The following is a 14903-nucleotide window of genomic DNA, read 5'->3' on the forward strand; positions in this document are numbered from 1 at the left end:
TCAACCCGTAAATGATTCATAGAAAAGGATGCTCGTTTAGAAGTTGGCAATATATATTTTAGGCTACCAAATTAACATCTACGAATTTTCACAGAAGAGGAGGAAAAAACACTTGCTGACTATATTACTACTGCATGCAATATCCATTATGGGCTAAGCACAAAAACTGCAAGGATTCTGGCTTATGAATATGCTAAGAGGAATAGAAAATTTGTACCACAAACTGGAAAAGAGAGAAAATGGCAGGACTGGAATGGCTCAGGGCATTTATGAAACGAAACAGACTTTCATTACGAACGCCAGAACAGACAAGTATATCATGGGCCACTGGCTTCACAGAGGCAAATGTGAAAATGTTCTTTGACAATCTGATTTGCCTTAAAGCAAAATACAGGTTTGAGCCACAAGACATATACAATCTGGATGAGACTGCAGCAACCACTGTGCAGAAACCACCTAAAGTATTGGCACAGACTGGGTGCACAACAGTTGGACAAGCTACATCTGCTGAAAAGGGATCACTTGTTACAATGGTTTCAATAATCAGTGCTTCTGGAACAGCTGTACCACCATTCCTTGTGTTTCCTAGAGTGCATTTTAAAGATCACATGCTGCATAATGCCCCACCAGGTTCTGAGAGCGGAGCCACTGTCCCATGCTGGATGAACAGTGAACTATTTTTACCAGTCCTGCAGCATGTTGTAAAACATGAAAGGCCTACAAAGGAACATCCTAATCTCATGATTCTTGACAATCATGAAAGCCACACAAGCACAGCAACAATATCATATGCAAAAGAAAATGGAATTATTTTGCTTACTTTGCCTCCTCGCACAAGTCATAAGATACAACCTCTGGATGTGGGAGTTTTTGCATCTTTCAAGAAGTTCTATAATACAGCATGTTGTGATCTTATGGCAGATACAGGAAGATTATCACAATCTATGATGTTGCTGAACTGGCTGGCAGACCTTTTCCCCTTGCATTCACTAGCCAAAATATATGCAGTGGTTTTATGGCATGTAGTATTTGACCACTAAACAGACACATTTTTCGACCTGAAGACCATCTCCCAACTTATTTAACTAATCAGCCTTTGCCCGGTGAATTTAACCAGAGAAATGATATGCCATCTACTTCCACTGTTACTGTTTCTGACTAGACAGATTTAAATATTCCTCAGCCTTGTAAAGAAGTCAAGATGAATGGCAAAAGAACTGAACTAATCTCTCCAGAAGACATTCTGCCTCATCCCAAAGCCCCTCTTCCAAGAAGTAAACAAACCAAGAACTCAAAATCAATTATTCTGACAGACACATCCATATTCTTGAAGATAAAGCTAGATTAACAGAAGAAAAATGGTCCTGGCTGTGCCTGTCACCACTGCGCCGCAAAAACAAGATGGTGCAGTGCTTCAGGTGCCAGGGCCTAAATCATATTGCCACACACTGCACCATGGCGATAAGATGCAGAAAGTGCGCCGAGGCCCACGACATGATGTCCTGTACACTAAAACACACAGACCCGTGAATAAGGTTCGCCCTGTGTGGCAAAAATCACACAGTGGGTTACCAAGGTTGTGAGGTCCAAAAAAGACACTCACAGCAAGCTAAGGGCGCAAAGGCCGCCCCCCACACATGCAAACAAAACACCACCAACCCATCCGGTCACACAAAGAAACAAAACACAACAACACACACGGACAAGGCCTGGGTAAAACCAACACCAGACACACCAAGGGCAATATATGCATATGTGGTTTCTCCTTCGAGAAGCCATGAAAACATAGCCTCATCACCACAACACCGAACACAGCCACAAGAACAGCACCGGGAAACGCACAACAATAATGACCAGGTCCACCAAGACAGAGGAAGCTCTAGGGAGCCCCACACTCAGTCCACACCCTCAGATCAGTTGTTAGGCATTATGGTGCAGACCACGAACCTCATCATAGAAATGATGAAGGAATTCAGGGAAGCCCAGAAGCAGAACACACAGATCCTGATTGCCCCTCAGGCAGCAGACCAGCAGTTGCTCCCCTCTGCAACTTCCTCAGTAGTTTCGAAATTCGAAACCCCATCATGGATAGACGACCAAATATCCAAGGCCTGACAATGTGCATCTTTAACGCAGATGGCATTGCTAATCAAGAGGTCGAGTTCAGAGAACTCATGAAGGAGTTCTCCATCGACACATGTATGATGGGGGAAACCCACCTAAAACTGGAAATAAAAGAGACAGTTCCCAACTACGTTAGCCACTGTAAATACAGGCCAACCCAAGGCGAAGGAGTGGTCATATACATAAAAAGAGGGATCCCCCCACCACCAGGTATTCAAACCAGCTACCAATAAAATCGAAGCAGTGGCGGTAAAAGTAACCACTACCACCGAACCCCTAACAATTGTTGCAATTTACCGACCCCCACAAGACCAGATAGATGAGGGAGGCATAGCTGCTCTAGGGCAAATTGAAGGCAAACTCATAATAGGGGGCAACTTCAATGCCAAACACCCTGATTGGAATTCTAGAGTAACCTCCAGAGCAGGCGCCAAACTGCAAAAACTAGAACGCATCCACCACTTCGAAACATGGGGTCCAGTCGAGCCCACACATTTTCCAAAAAATGGAGGCATGCGCGACGTGTTAGGCATAGCTCTCACTAGGAGGATCGCGGGGGTTTGTGGGCACAAGGATAATCAACAGACTGCCCTCCGACCACAACCCAATGATTCTAGAGGTTGATGTGAGAGAATGGGTAGCACTCCCACGGTACCAGACATTTTACAAACATAAAGACTGGGAGTGATACCGAGAAACTGTTGCCTCTGATATCGCTCGCGCTCCGCCACTTACTGCCGAAACAGTAGAACAAGTGCTACAGGACCTAACAGGTAGCATCTTGCAGGCAGCAGAAGAGGCCACCCTCCCCCCACCCCCCACAAAGGGATGGCCCGCCACTGCAGATACAGCTCCCAAAACACCTGCTAGATCAAATTCGCCATAAGAACAGAGTGGCAAAGGAGTGGAAGTTCACCATAAACCAGGCCACTAGGAGGCTGCTCAGTCTTCTACAGTGAGAGCTGAAGGTAGCGCTCAATGAGCACAGAAACCAGCAATGGCAAAATCGCCTCACAGCTCTCAAAGTAGACGATCAAACACTATGGCAAGCAACCAAGCAATTCTCAAAATGAGGTGCTAGGATGCCGCCACTGCATGGTGAGTGGGGAGTGACCTACAGCCATGCCGAAAAGGCCAATGCTCTCACCAACTCCTTCGAGAAGCAGTTTCAAGTGGCAGAACCCCAGGATGAAGAGCATGAAGTAGTAGTCCGTCATCAACTGGCTCTCTTCCTCAACGCTGAGGAGGGCCTAGAAGACGGACCCACAATTTTCGCCTCCGAAGATGTGGCAAAAGTAATTAGGTCCCTCCCCACAAAACAGGCGCCAGGATATAACAGTGTCACCAATCAGTTAGTCAAAAACCTCCCACCCTCGGCGATCACACACCTCGCGAACGTCGTCAACGAGGTTACTCGTTCCCGCAAGGTCCCACTTTGATGGAAACATGCGGAAGTGGTCGCAATACACAAATCAGGGAAAGACCCTCTATTCCCGCAGCACTACAGGCCGGTTAGCCTCTTGCCAGCTCTCAGCAAGATCTATGAGCGCCTCCTGCTAATACCCATACAGGAAAATATTACCAGAGAGCAATTCTGCCGGACTTCCAATTCAGATTCCGGCAAAACCACTCTGCCCCACAACAGATCATGAGAGTGGTTGAAGCAGCCACAGAGGGCTTCAACCACAGAGGCTACTGCGGGATAGTGCTTCTAGACGTAGCCAAAGCTATTGACTCAGTATGGCATAGAGAGCTACTCTACAAGTTATACACACAAGGGTTCCCCGAGAGCATAGTCAAGCAGATCAACAGCTATCTCACTGATAGAACTGCCACCTCCACCAAAAGGCATATTCGTGCTAGGGTGCCACAGGGATCAGTCCTGGTGCCCGCTTTGTACAGTCTGTACACTGCGGACACACCAACGATCCCCTGGTGCACACTGCACAGTACGCAGGCGACACAGCCGTCTACATGAGAAATGCGAACAAAGACCTTGTCATCTGTTGGCTACAAAGGGTTTTAGATGACGCAGAAACTTGGGCCCGTAGCTGGAGCATCATCATCAACTCTGAAAAGATGCAGGCTATGCTGATTATCCAGAGGCTCAGAAGTCGCAAACCTCCTCAACGCCCCCCCCCCCCCCCCCCCCCTCCACCTTCACCTAAACGGAACCCAACTCCCCTGGCGCAGAACTGCCAAGTACCTTTGCGTAACCCTGGACTTTCGTCTTACATGAAAACCCCACGTAGATAAGGTCCACAGGAAAGTCTGCGTCAGAATGTCCATCCTGTACCCAATCCTCAACTCAACCAGCTCCCTTCCCTGCTCTGTAGGAGTGAACATGTATCAGGCCCTGATCCGGCCAGTAATGGAATATGCGTGCCCTGTCTGGGGATACGTGGCGAAGCAGCACCTGGACAAACTACAGATGCTGCAGAACCGCGCCCTCGGCGGGCACTGCATCTACCCCTTGTCTTCCCTACCTATGATCTGCAAGCCGCAGCTGAAATCCCACTCCTGAGAGAGCGTTTCCAAGATCTGGCAAGGGCCTTCTATGAGGGAAACATCCCCTCATGCACTCCCTAGGTCGGTATGCCATGTCCCACGATAAGCACAAACGCCCAATGATGATCTTTAAGGATTAAGTCGAAGAGAAAATCCCAATATCCAGTGCCTAATCCTGCTCCCTCCCACAAACTACCAATCATCACACCAACCTCAGGCAAGTACCAGACACTTACAGAACATTCATCACATTTCACAGACACCAAAAAAATCACAGATAAAATCACACACACAAGTACACAGAGGAGTAAAAGCCGAAAGGCTACAAACTCCCCAACACACTTCCCCAAAGAGGGGAAAGTGTAAGATGAGAGTGAATGAGTGTTAGTTCCCATAGAGTAGAAATATATTCCACTCTGTCACTACGTTTACATGCGACACATCTTCCAAAAGATGAAAATCGACTTTCAGAAACGGTCTTCTGCTATCGTGTTTATAATACATGTTCCCAGAGTCTGAAGAGGATTTGCTACACTCCATTCATCACAAGAATAAACCTGATGTAAACAAACACGATGACTGGCCAGAAGCCGTATCACAAATACACTGGTGGTGCTGCGCTCTTCGAAGTAGATCGTACTTATGTATTAGATATATTGTTACTAAGTTGGATTAAATGAAACTTTTAGATATTCAGATGTATTAGCAGCCATCAACGTTTTTCTTAATCACGCTTTAGTTATGTGGTTTTTATTTCAAAAATCTTGTATAGTCACAGCCTCTGCACTGTTGTGCTCTGATTGTCACGCTGTTAATGTGCAGTATGAAAATGTCTGAGGCTGCTGCCTGTTCTGTAGTGAAACACGGTTTAAAAGTGACAAGAAATAGGTTGTTCTTAATGTTTGTCATAAATTTAGAGAGATAACCGGCCTTGAAGTTTTCCGCGGGCCTGTATTGCGTACATTGGAAACTTAGGTGTAACGTACACCATGTACGTTGGTATATAGCAGAATCGGTGGCGTAGTGGTATATTACCTCTATGCAATAAACAGTTCGTTCCTTCAAGTCTTGCCCGAGTCAATTTTTTTTCTCGTTCAATTTGAATTACCTACATCTCGAAATTGTAAAATTCATCATCATTATTTTTTATTAAAATACACGTCTTGTTGTTTTTAATCACATACTGCGTGCGAGTTCGTGTTTTCATTTCAAATATAAATTCTCAGTTATCGATATTTTATGGAAGACTGCTAATAAACGCTGCTTAAACTAAGAAAACATAACAATTTAATTTTTAAGACAAAAAATGAAAAACTAAATACTCTGTATTTGGACCATGTCCATTGTCTCATATCACAGATGTAGCTGTGTGTCATAGAAACATGAAAAACAATCATTTTCACAACAACAAACACTTTTATATTTGTCACTGTACTATGACCCCAACAGAACTGATCTGGAGCCAAGTTAAGGGATTTGGCCCAAAAATAACAAAAATATTAAGCTCCCAGACATACCCAAACTAACGCATGCAGCTTACGCCACCGCCGAACACTGGCGGGATATAGAACGGCAGGGTATAAAAGAAGAGGAGAAAATGCGGCATCAGGGTGGCTTCATGAATTCTGTCGTTGATCGACTCGTCAACAACATATCAGATGACAGTTCCAGTACTGAAATATATTTCTCAGATTTGGATAAGGAAGGAGCCACTGACTGTAATTAATAAAATAGTTCAAATGGCTCTGAGCACTATGGGACTTAACATCTGAGGTCATCAGTCCCCGAGAACTTAGAACTACTTAATCCTGACTTATCTAAGGACATCACACACATCCATGCCCGAGGCAGGATTCGAACCTCCGACCGTAGCGGTCGTGCGGTTCCAGTTTATTTATTTATTTAGTTATTTTAGTGCATAGAACCGCTCGGCCACACCGGATGGCTGTAATTAATACCTTCAGAGGCTTCAGTATTCAACAGTTCGGTGAAATCCGTGCAATATACTTTTGCATTACATATAGTTCGCTCAGAAAAATTACCCAGTGTTTGAATTAGGAATTTTCATCACTCTCGTTTGTAATTATTATACTTTTATGCTTTCCGTCTGGCTACCTAAGAAGCGCGCAGTAGTGCTGAAGTTTTGCCGAATATTATTTCATTCTCTTTAAAAATTAAATGGCTTTCGAAGCTATATTGTTCCTCTGTCCGCCTCTTTTTACGTCTGAACTGCAGCTGCTCACATTATTGCAGGCTAGTTGGGCCGCTGGTTGGCCAATACTGTCCAAGTTCATCCCTATGAAATCCCCAAACCACCTTCCCTACCCTCTGGCTCCTATCCTTGTAACCGCCCCCGATGCAAAACCTGTCCCATGCACCCTCCCACCACCACCTACTCCAGTCCTTTAACCCGGAAGGTGTACACGATCAAAGGCAGAGCCACGTGTGAAAGCACCCACGTGATTTACCAACTAACCTGCCTACACTGTGATGCATTCCATGTGGGAATCACCAGCAACAAACTGTCCATTCGCATGAATGGACACAGGCAGACAGTGTTTGTTGGTAATGAGGATCACCCTGTGGCTAAACATGCCTTGGTGCACAGCCAGCACATCTTGGCACAGTGTTACACCGTCCGGGTTATCTGGATACTTCCCACCAACTAACAGGTTACGAAGGTTAGGTGGACGGCGGAAAGACACTCTTGGCGGAGTGGGGAGGATTTCATGAAATCCTCCCCACTCCGCCAAGTGTGTCTTTCCGCCGTCCACCTAACCTTCGTAACCTGTTAGTTCATCCCTATGAAATCCCCAAACCACCTTCCCTACCCTCTGGCTCCTATCCTTGTAACCGCCCCCGATGCAAAACCTGTCCCATGCACCCTCCCACCACCACCTACTCCAGTCCTGTAACCCGGAAGGTGTACACGATCAAAGGCAGAGCCACGTGTGAAAGCACCCACGTGATTTACCAACTAACCTGCCTACACTGTGATGCATTCTATGTGGGAATGACCAGCAACAAACTGTCCATTCGCATGAATGGACACAGGCAGACAGTGTTTGTTGGTAATGAGGATCACCCTGTGGCTAAACATGCCTCGGTGCACAGCCAGCACATCTTGGCACAGTGTTACACCGTCCGGGTTATCTGGATACTTCCCACCAACACCAACCTATCCGAACTCCGGAGATGGGAACTTGCCCTTCAGTATATCCTCTCTTCTCGTCATCCGCCAGGCCTCAATCTCCGCTAATTTCAAGTTGCCGCCACTCATACCTCACCTGTCTTTCAACAACTTCTTTGCCTCTACACTTCTGCCTCGACTGACATCTCTGCCCAAACTCTTTGTCTTTAAATATGTCTGCTTGTGTCTGTATGTGTGGATGGATATGTGCGTGTGTGCGAGTGTATACCTGTCCTTTTTTCCCCCTAAGGTAAGTCTTTCCGCTCCCGGGATTGGAATGACTCCTTACCCTCTCCCTTAAAACCCACTTCCTTTCGTCTTCCCCTCTCCTTCCCTCTTTCCTGATGAGGCAACAGTTTGTTGCGAAAACTTGAATTTTGTGTGTATGTTTGTGTTTGTTTGTGTGTCTATCGACCTGCCAGTGCTTTCGTTCGGTAAGTCACCTCATCTTTGTTTTTATATATAACTGAACTATCAGTTTAATAAGCCATGGCTGAAAAATACTAATGCGAATTCTTTACAGACGAATGGAAAAACTGGTAGAAGCCTACCTCGGGGAAGATCAATTTGGATTCCATAGAAATGTTGGAACACGTGAGGCAAAAAAATGGTTCAAATGGCTCTGAGCACTATGGGACTTAACTTCTGAGGTCATCAGTCCCCTAGAACTTAGAACTACTTAAACCTAACTAACCTAAGGACATCACACACATCCATGCCCGAGGCAGGATTCAAACCTGCGACCGTAGCGGTCGCGCGGCTCCAGACTGTAGCGCCTAGGATGGCTCGGCCACCCTGGCGGGCCACGTGAGGCAATACTGACACTACGACCTATCTTAGTAGATTGATTAAGGAAAGGCAAGCTTATGTTTCTAGCATTTGTAGACTTAGAGAAAGCTTTTGACAATGTTGACTGGAATACTCTCTTTCAAATTCTGGAGGTGGCAGGGGCCAAATATAGGGAGCGAAAGGCTATTTACAATTTGTACAGAAACCAGATGGCAGTTGTAAGAATCGAGGGGCATGAAGGGTTAGCAGTGGTTGGAAGGGAGACAGGGTTGTAGCCTATCCCCAATGTCATTCAATTTGTATATTGAGCAAGCAGTAAAGGAAATAAAAGAAAAATTCGGAGTAGGAATTAAAATCCATGGAGAAGAAATAAAAACTTTGAGGTTCGCCGATGACACTGTAATTCTGTCAGAGACAGCAAATGACCTGGAAGAGCAGCTGAACGGAATGGACAGTGTCTTGAAAGGGGGACATAACATGAACATCAACAAAAGAAAAATTAGGGTAATGGAATGTAGTTTAATTAAATTGGGTGATGCTGAGGGTATTAGATTAGGAAGTGAGACGCTTAAAGTAGTAAACGAGTTTTGCTATTTTGGGAGCGTAGACTGGCAATGGCAAGGAAAGCGTTTCTGAAGAAGAGAAATTTGTTAACATCGAGTATAGATTTAAGTGTCAGGAAGTCGTTTCTTGAGAATAGAAGCTTTCGAAATGTGGTGCTACAGAAGAATGCTGAAGATTAGATGGGTAGATCACATAACTAATGAGGAGGTACTGAATAGAATTAGCGAGAAGAGAAATTTGTGGCACACCTTGACTAGAAGAAGGGATTGGTTGGTAGGACATGTTCTGAGGCATCAAGGGATCGCCAATTTAGTACTGGAGGGCAGTGTGGAGTGTAAAAATCGTAGAGGGGGACCAAGAGATGAATAAACTAAGCAGATTCAGAAGGATGTAGGTTTCAGTAGGTGCTGGGAGATGATGAAGCTTGCACAGGATAGAGTAGCATGGAGAGCTGTATCAAATCAGTCTCTGGACTAAAGACCACCACCACAACAACAACCTCCACAGGGTGTCCAGAATGTTCAGCATCATTTGTGCCCATATTGTTGTTGTTGTTGTGGTCTTCAGTCCTGAGACTGGTTTGATGCAGCTCTCCATGCTACTCTATCCTGTGCAAGCTTCTTCATCTCCCAGTACCTACTGCAACCTACATCCTTCTGAATCTGCTTAGTGTATTCATCTCTTGGTCTCCCCCTATGATTTTTACCCTCCACGCTGCCCTCCAATACTAAATTGGTGATCCCTTGATGCCTCAGAACATGTCCTACCAACCGATCCCTTGTTCTGGTCAAGTTGTGCCACAAATTTCTCTTCTCCCCAATCCTATTCAATACTTCCTCATTAGTTATGTGATCTACCCATCTAATCTTCAGCATTCTTCTGTAGCACCACATTTGAAAAGCTTCTATTCTCTTCTTGTCCAAACTATTTATCGTCCATGTATCACTTCCATACATAGCTACACTCCATACAAATACTTTCAGAAACGGCTTCCTGACACTTAAATCTATACTCGATGTTAACAAATTTCTCTTCTTCAGAAACGCTTTCCTTGCCATTGCCAGTCTACATTTTATATCCTCTCTACTTCGTCCATCATCAGTTATTTTGCTCCCCAAATAGCAAAACTCCTTTACTACTTTAAGTGCCTCATTTCCTAATCTAATACCCTCAGCATCACCCGACTTAATTCGACTACATTCCATTACCCTCGTTTTGCTTTTGTTGATGTTCATCTTATATCCTCCCTTCAAGACACCATCCATTCCGTTCAACTGCCCTTCCAAGTCCTTTGCTGTCTCTGACAGAATTACGATGTCATCGGCGAATCTCAAAGTTTTTATTTCTTCTCCATGGATTTTAATACCTACTCCAAATTTTTCTTTTGTTTCCTTTACTGCTTGCTCAATATAGAGATTGAATAACATCGGGGAGAGGCTACAACCCTGTCTTACTCCCTTACCAACCACTGCTTCCCTTTCATGTCCCTCAACTCTTATAACTGCCATCTGGTTTCTGTACAAGTTGTAAATAGTCTTTCGCTCCCTGTATTTTACCCCTGCCACCTTTAGAATTTGAAAGAGAGTATTCCAGTCAACATTGTCAAAAGCTTTCTCTAAGTCTACAAATGCTAGAAACGTAGGTTTGCCTTTCCTTAATCTTTCTTCTAAGATAAGTCGTAAGGTCAGTATTGCCTCACGTGTTCCAGTATTTCTACGGAATCCAAACTGATCTTCCCCGAGGTCAGCTTCTACTAGTTTTTCCATTCGTTTGTAAAGAATTCGTGTTAGTACTTTGCAGCTGTGACTTATTAAACTGATTGTTCGGTAATTTTCACATCTGTCAGCACCTGCTTTCTTTGGGATTGGAATTATTATATTCTTCTTGAAGTCTGAGGGTATTTCGCCTGTTTCATACATCTTGCTCACCAGATGGTAGAGTTTTGTCAGGACTGGCTCTCCCAAGGCCATCAGTAGTTCCAATGGAATGTTGTCTACTCCGGGGGCCTTGTTTCGACTCAGGTCCTTCAGTGCTCTGTCAAACTCTTCACACAGTATCGTATCTCCCATTTCATCTTCATCTACATCCTCTTCCATTTCCATAATATTGTCCTCAAGTGCATCGCCCTTGTATAGACCCTCTATATACTCCTTCCACCTTTCTGCTTTCCCTTCTTTGCTTAGAACTGGGTTTCCATCTGAGCTCTTGATATTCATACATGTGGTTCTCTTATCTCCAAAGGTCTCTTTAATTTTCCTGTAGGCAGTATCTATCTTACCCCTAGTGAGACAAGCCTCTACATCCTTACATTTGTCCTCTAGCCATCCCTGCTTAGCCACTTTGCACTTCCTGTCGATCTCATTTTTGAGACGTTTGTATTCCTTTTTGCCTGCTTCATTTACTGCATTTTTATATTTTCTCCTTTCATCAATTAAATTCAATATTTCTTCTGTTACCCAAGGATTTCTACTAACCCTCTTCTTTTTACCTATTTGATCGTCTGCTGCCTTCACTACTTCATCCCTCAGAGCTACCCATTCTTCTTCTACTGTATTTCTTTCCCCCATTCCTGTCAATTGTTCCCTTATGCTCTCCCTGAAACTCTGTACAACCTCTGGTTTAGTCAGTTTATCCAGGTCCCATCTCCTTAAATTCCCACCTTTTTGCAGTTTCTTCAGTTTTAATCTACAGGTCATAACCAATAGATTGTGGTCAGAGTCCACATCTGCTCCTGGGAATGTTTACAATTTAAAACCTGGTTCCTAAATCTCTGTCTTACCATTATATAATCTATCTCATACCTTTTAGTATCTCCAGGGTTCTTCCATGTATACAACCTTCTATCATGATTCTTAAACCAAGTGTTAGCTATGATTAAGTTATGCTCTGTGCAAAATTCTATCAGGCGCCTTCCTCTTTCATTTCTTAGCCCCAATCCATATTCACCTACTACGTTTCCTTCTCTCCCTTTTCCTACACTCGAATTCCAGTCACCCATGACTATTAAATTTTCGTCTCCCTTCACTATCTGAATAATTTCTTTTATTTCATCATACATTTCTTCAATTTCTTCGTCATCTGCAGAGGTAGTTGGCATATAAACTTGTACTACTGTAGCAGGTGTGGGCTTCGTATCTATCTTGGCCACAATAATGCGTTCACTATGCTGTTTGTAGTAGCTTACCCGAATTCCTATTTTCCTATTCATTATTAAACCTACTCCTGCATTACCCCTATTTGACTTGGTGTTTATAACCCTGTAGTCACCTGACCAGAAGTCTTGTTCCTCCTGCCACCGAACTTCACCAATTCCCACAATATCTAACTTTAACCTATCCATTTCCCTTTTTAAATTTTCTAACCTACCTGCCCGATTAAGGGATCTCACATTCCACGCTCCGATCCGTAGAACGCCAGTTTTCTTTCTCCTGATAACGACATCCTCTTGAGTAGTCCCCGCCCGGAGATCCGAATGGGGGACTATTTTACCCAAGAGGACGCCATCATCATTTAATCATACAGTAAAGCTGCATGCCCTCGGGAAAAATTACGGCCGTAGTTTCCCCTTGCTTTCAGCCGTTCGCAGTACCAGCACAGCAAGGCCGTTTTGGTTATTGTTACAAGGCCAGATCAGTCAATCATCCAGACTGTTGCCCTTGCAACTACTGAAAAGGCTGCTGCCCCTCTTCAGGAACCACACGTTTGTCTGGCCTCTCAACAGATACCCCTCCGTTGTGGTTGTACCTACGGTACGGCTATCTGTATCGCTGAGGCACGCAAGCCTCCCCACCAACGGCAAGGTCCATAGTTCATGGGGGGGAGGGGGTGTCCCCATATGGCCACTCGGAAAATTTTGAAACCACTTATAAACTGTTCTAATCAAAGGGGCAGTCACTGTAATGTTTATCAAGCTTCTCTTTAGTCTCCTGAGGCGTTTTGCCTTTCATAAAGTAATGTTTAATCACCACACGAAATAATTCTTCATCCATTTCTTGACAATCACTCCACTTCCTTGATTCACACGAATGCCAAATACATAGAAATAGACTAATATGGCTGAAACTTGGTGTGCATTCTTTCTAAAGATGCTTCTAACTAAACATGATCTTGATACGTGCCGGCGGTGCCATTTCTCGGACTTCGCACTGACTTTTCAAATGCCTCTCGTACTGTGCTCCATAGAACAAATACATAGAAATAGACTAATATGGCTGAAACTTGGTGTGCATTCTTTCTAAAGATGCTTCTAACTAAACATGATCTTGATACGTGCCGGCGGTGCCATTTCTCGGACTTCGCACTGACTTTTCAAATGCCTCTCGTACTGTGCTCCATAGAACAGCGCACACTGTGACATGAAGGAAAGAGAAGAAGAGTCAATCTCCTCTGAACTGTCAAACAATCCTTATTGCTTGATGTAATAGCCGAATTATTATTGCAGACAGTTGTTTTATCAGATGCTTCAACAGTGTATGAGCTGAAATAATATATGCATGTCTTATAAGAATTGTTCCTGTTATTTATTGGATACTAGCTGACCCAACAGACTTCGTCCTGTCAAAAAGATTTGTAATATGGCAGTTTTTTTGCCTACGTATTTAAAAAAATTCTCCTGAACAGAACAGTCACCCTGGTGATAGGGCGTTGTGAATAAAAAATAATTAAATAAAACATATATAAGGATTTAAAAGTAAGTAATCGCTTTATTGTTAATCATGTGAATCATAATTATTATTATTATCATTGTAGTGCTTTGTGGTATACGATGTTTTTTGTTTGATTACCTGGCGCATAGATAAACAAATCTGATGGTTTTCCAACACGGGAACAGGCAACATACAATTGACCATGTGAGAAACATGGGTTTTCTAGATTAATACCACAAACACTTAATGATTGCCCCTGGGACTTGTTTATAGTCATAGCAAAAGCAAGCCGCACTGGAAACTGTAGTCGTTTAAACTCAAATGGCACATCAGTCGGAATCATTGGGATGCGCGGTATGAGAACATCTTCTCCTTTATACTTTCCTTTGAGTATAGTTGCTTCTATCACATTGTTTAGTAATTTTTTTATCGCTAACCGTGTACCGTTGCAAAGACGCGGTTGGTTGATATTTCGCAACATTATAACCACCGATCCAACCTTTAATTGAAGATTGTGAGGTGGCAATCCTGGCAAATCCAGCGAGTTTAAAAATTCCGGTGGATAGTTGACTACATCATCTTGATTAGTAGCCGAATCAACTGATTTATATATCCTCAATTCGCCTGTAATTTGTTCTTGCATTTTGAAATTTAATTCATTTACATCTATGTTTTTTTTGCAGCCAGTATAGCTCGTTCGCTCAACCAATCATGGTTTCTGTAATTTTGAGAAACATCTGGAAACACCTGTGAGCAAACCGAGTTCATAGAACCAATAACAACACATTGGTAGTTACTGTAGTCAATTGACACATCGTAACTGAAAGCAGCTCGATTCAAACTTGCGCGATTATTAGTTGAATGTCGCGCTCGCGCTTCACGCGTTTGTGATATCCGAATTCTTTCACGTTCATTTCCGTTGTCACGTTCTTGTGCCGTACGATTAGATCGGTAATTAGCTTGGTTTGTAGCATTTCTGGTTCTGCTACCTAAATTGCTTCGTCTTATAGGAGGCATATCAAATATAAATTAGTTTTTCACTAATCACGAACTAAACAAACACTAACTAAGTAAACACTCTG

The 14903-nt window shown here is 43.7% G+C and overlaps 1 protein-coding gene across 1 annotated transcript; it reads left to right on the forward strand.

The window, feature by feature from the left end:
- Positions 1-239: 239 nt before the first annotated feature.
- LOC124606568 (MFS-type transporter clz9-like) lies at positions 240-1040 on the forward strand. The gene has a single exon (XM_047138552.1). It carries the CDS (start codon positions 240-242, stop codon positions 1038-1040), a length of 801 nt encoding a protein of 266 aa, XP_046994508.1.
- The last annotated feature ends 13863 nt before the right edge of the window (positions 1041-14903 follow it).

The sequence above is a fragment of the Schistocerca americana genome, chromosome 3 (genome assembly GCF_021461395.2).
Source record: "Schistocerca americana isolate TAMUIC-IGC-003095 chromosome 3, iqSchAmer2.1, whole genome shotgun sequence".
Lineage (NCBI taxonomy): Eukaryota > Metazoa > Arthropoda > Insecta > Orthoptera > Acrididae > Schistocerca > Schistocerca americana.

What these genes read in the sequence shown, in the direction of transcription:
- LOC124606568 (XM_047138552.1), top strand. Translation starts at nt 240, where the DNA reads ATGGCAGGACTGGAATGGCTCAGGGCATTTATGAAACGAAACAGACTT.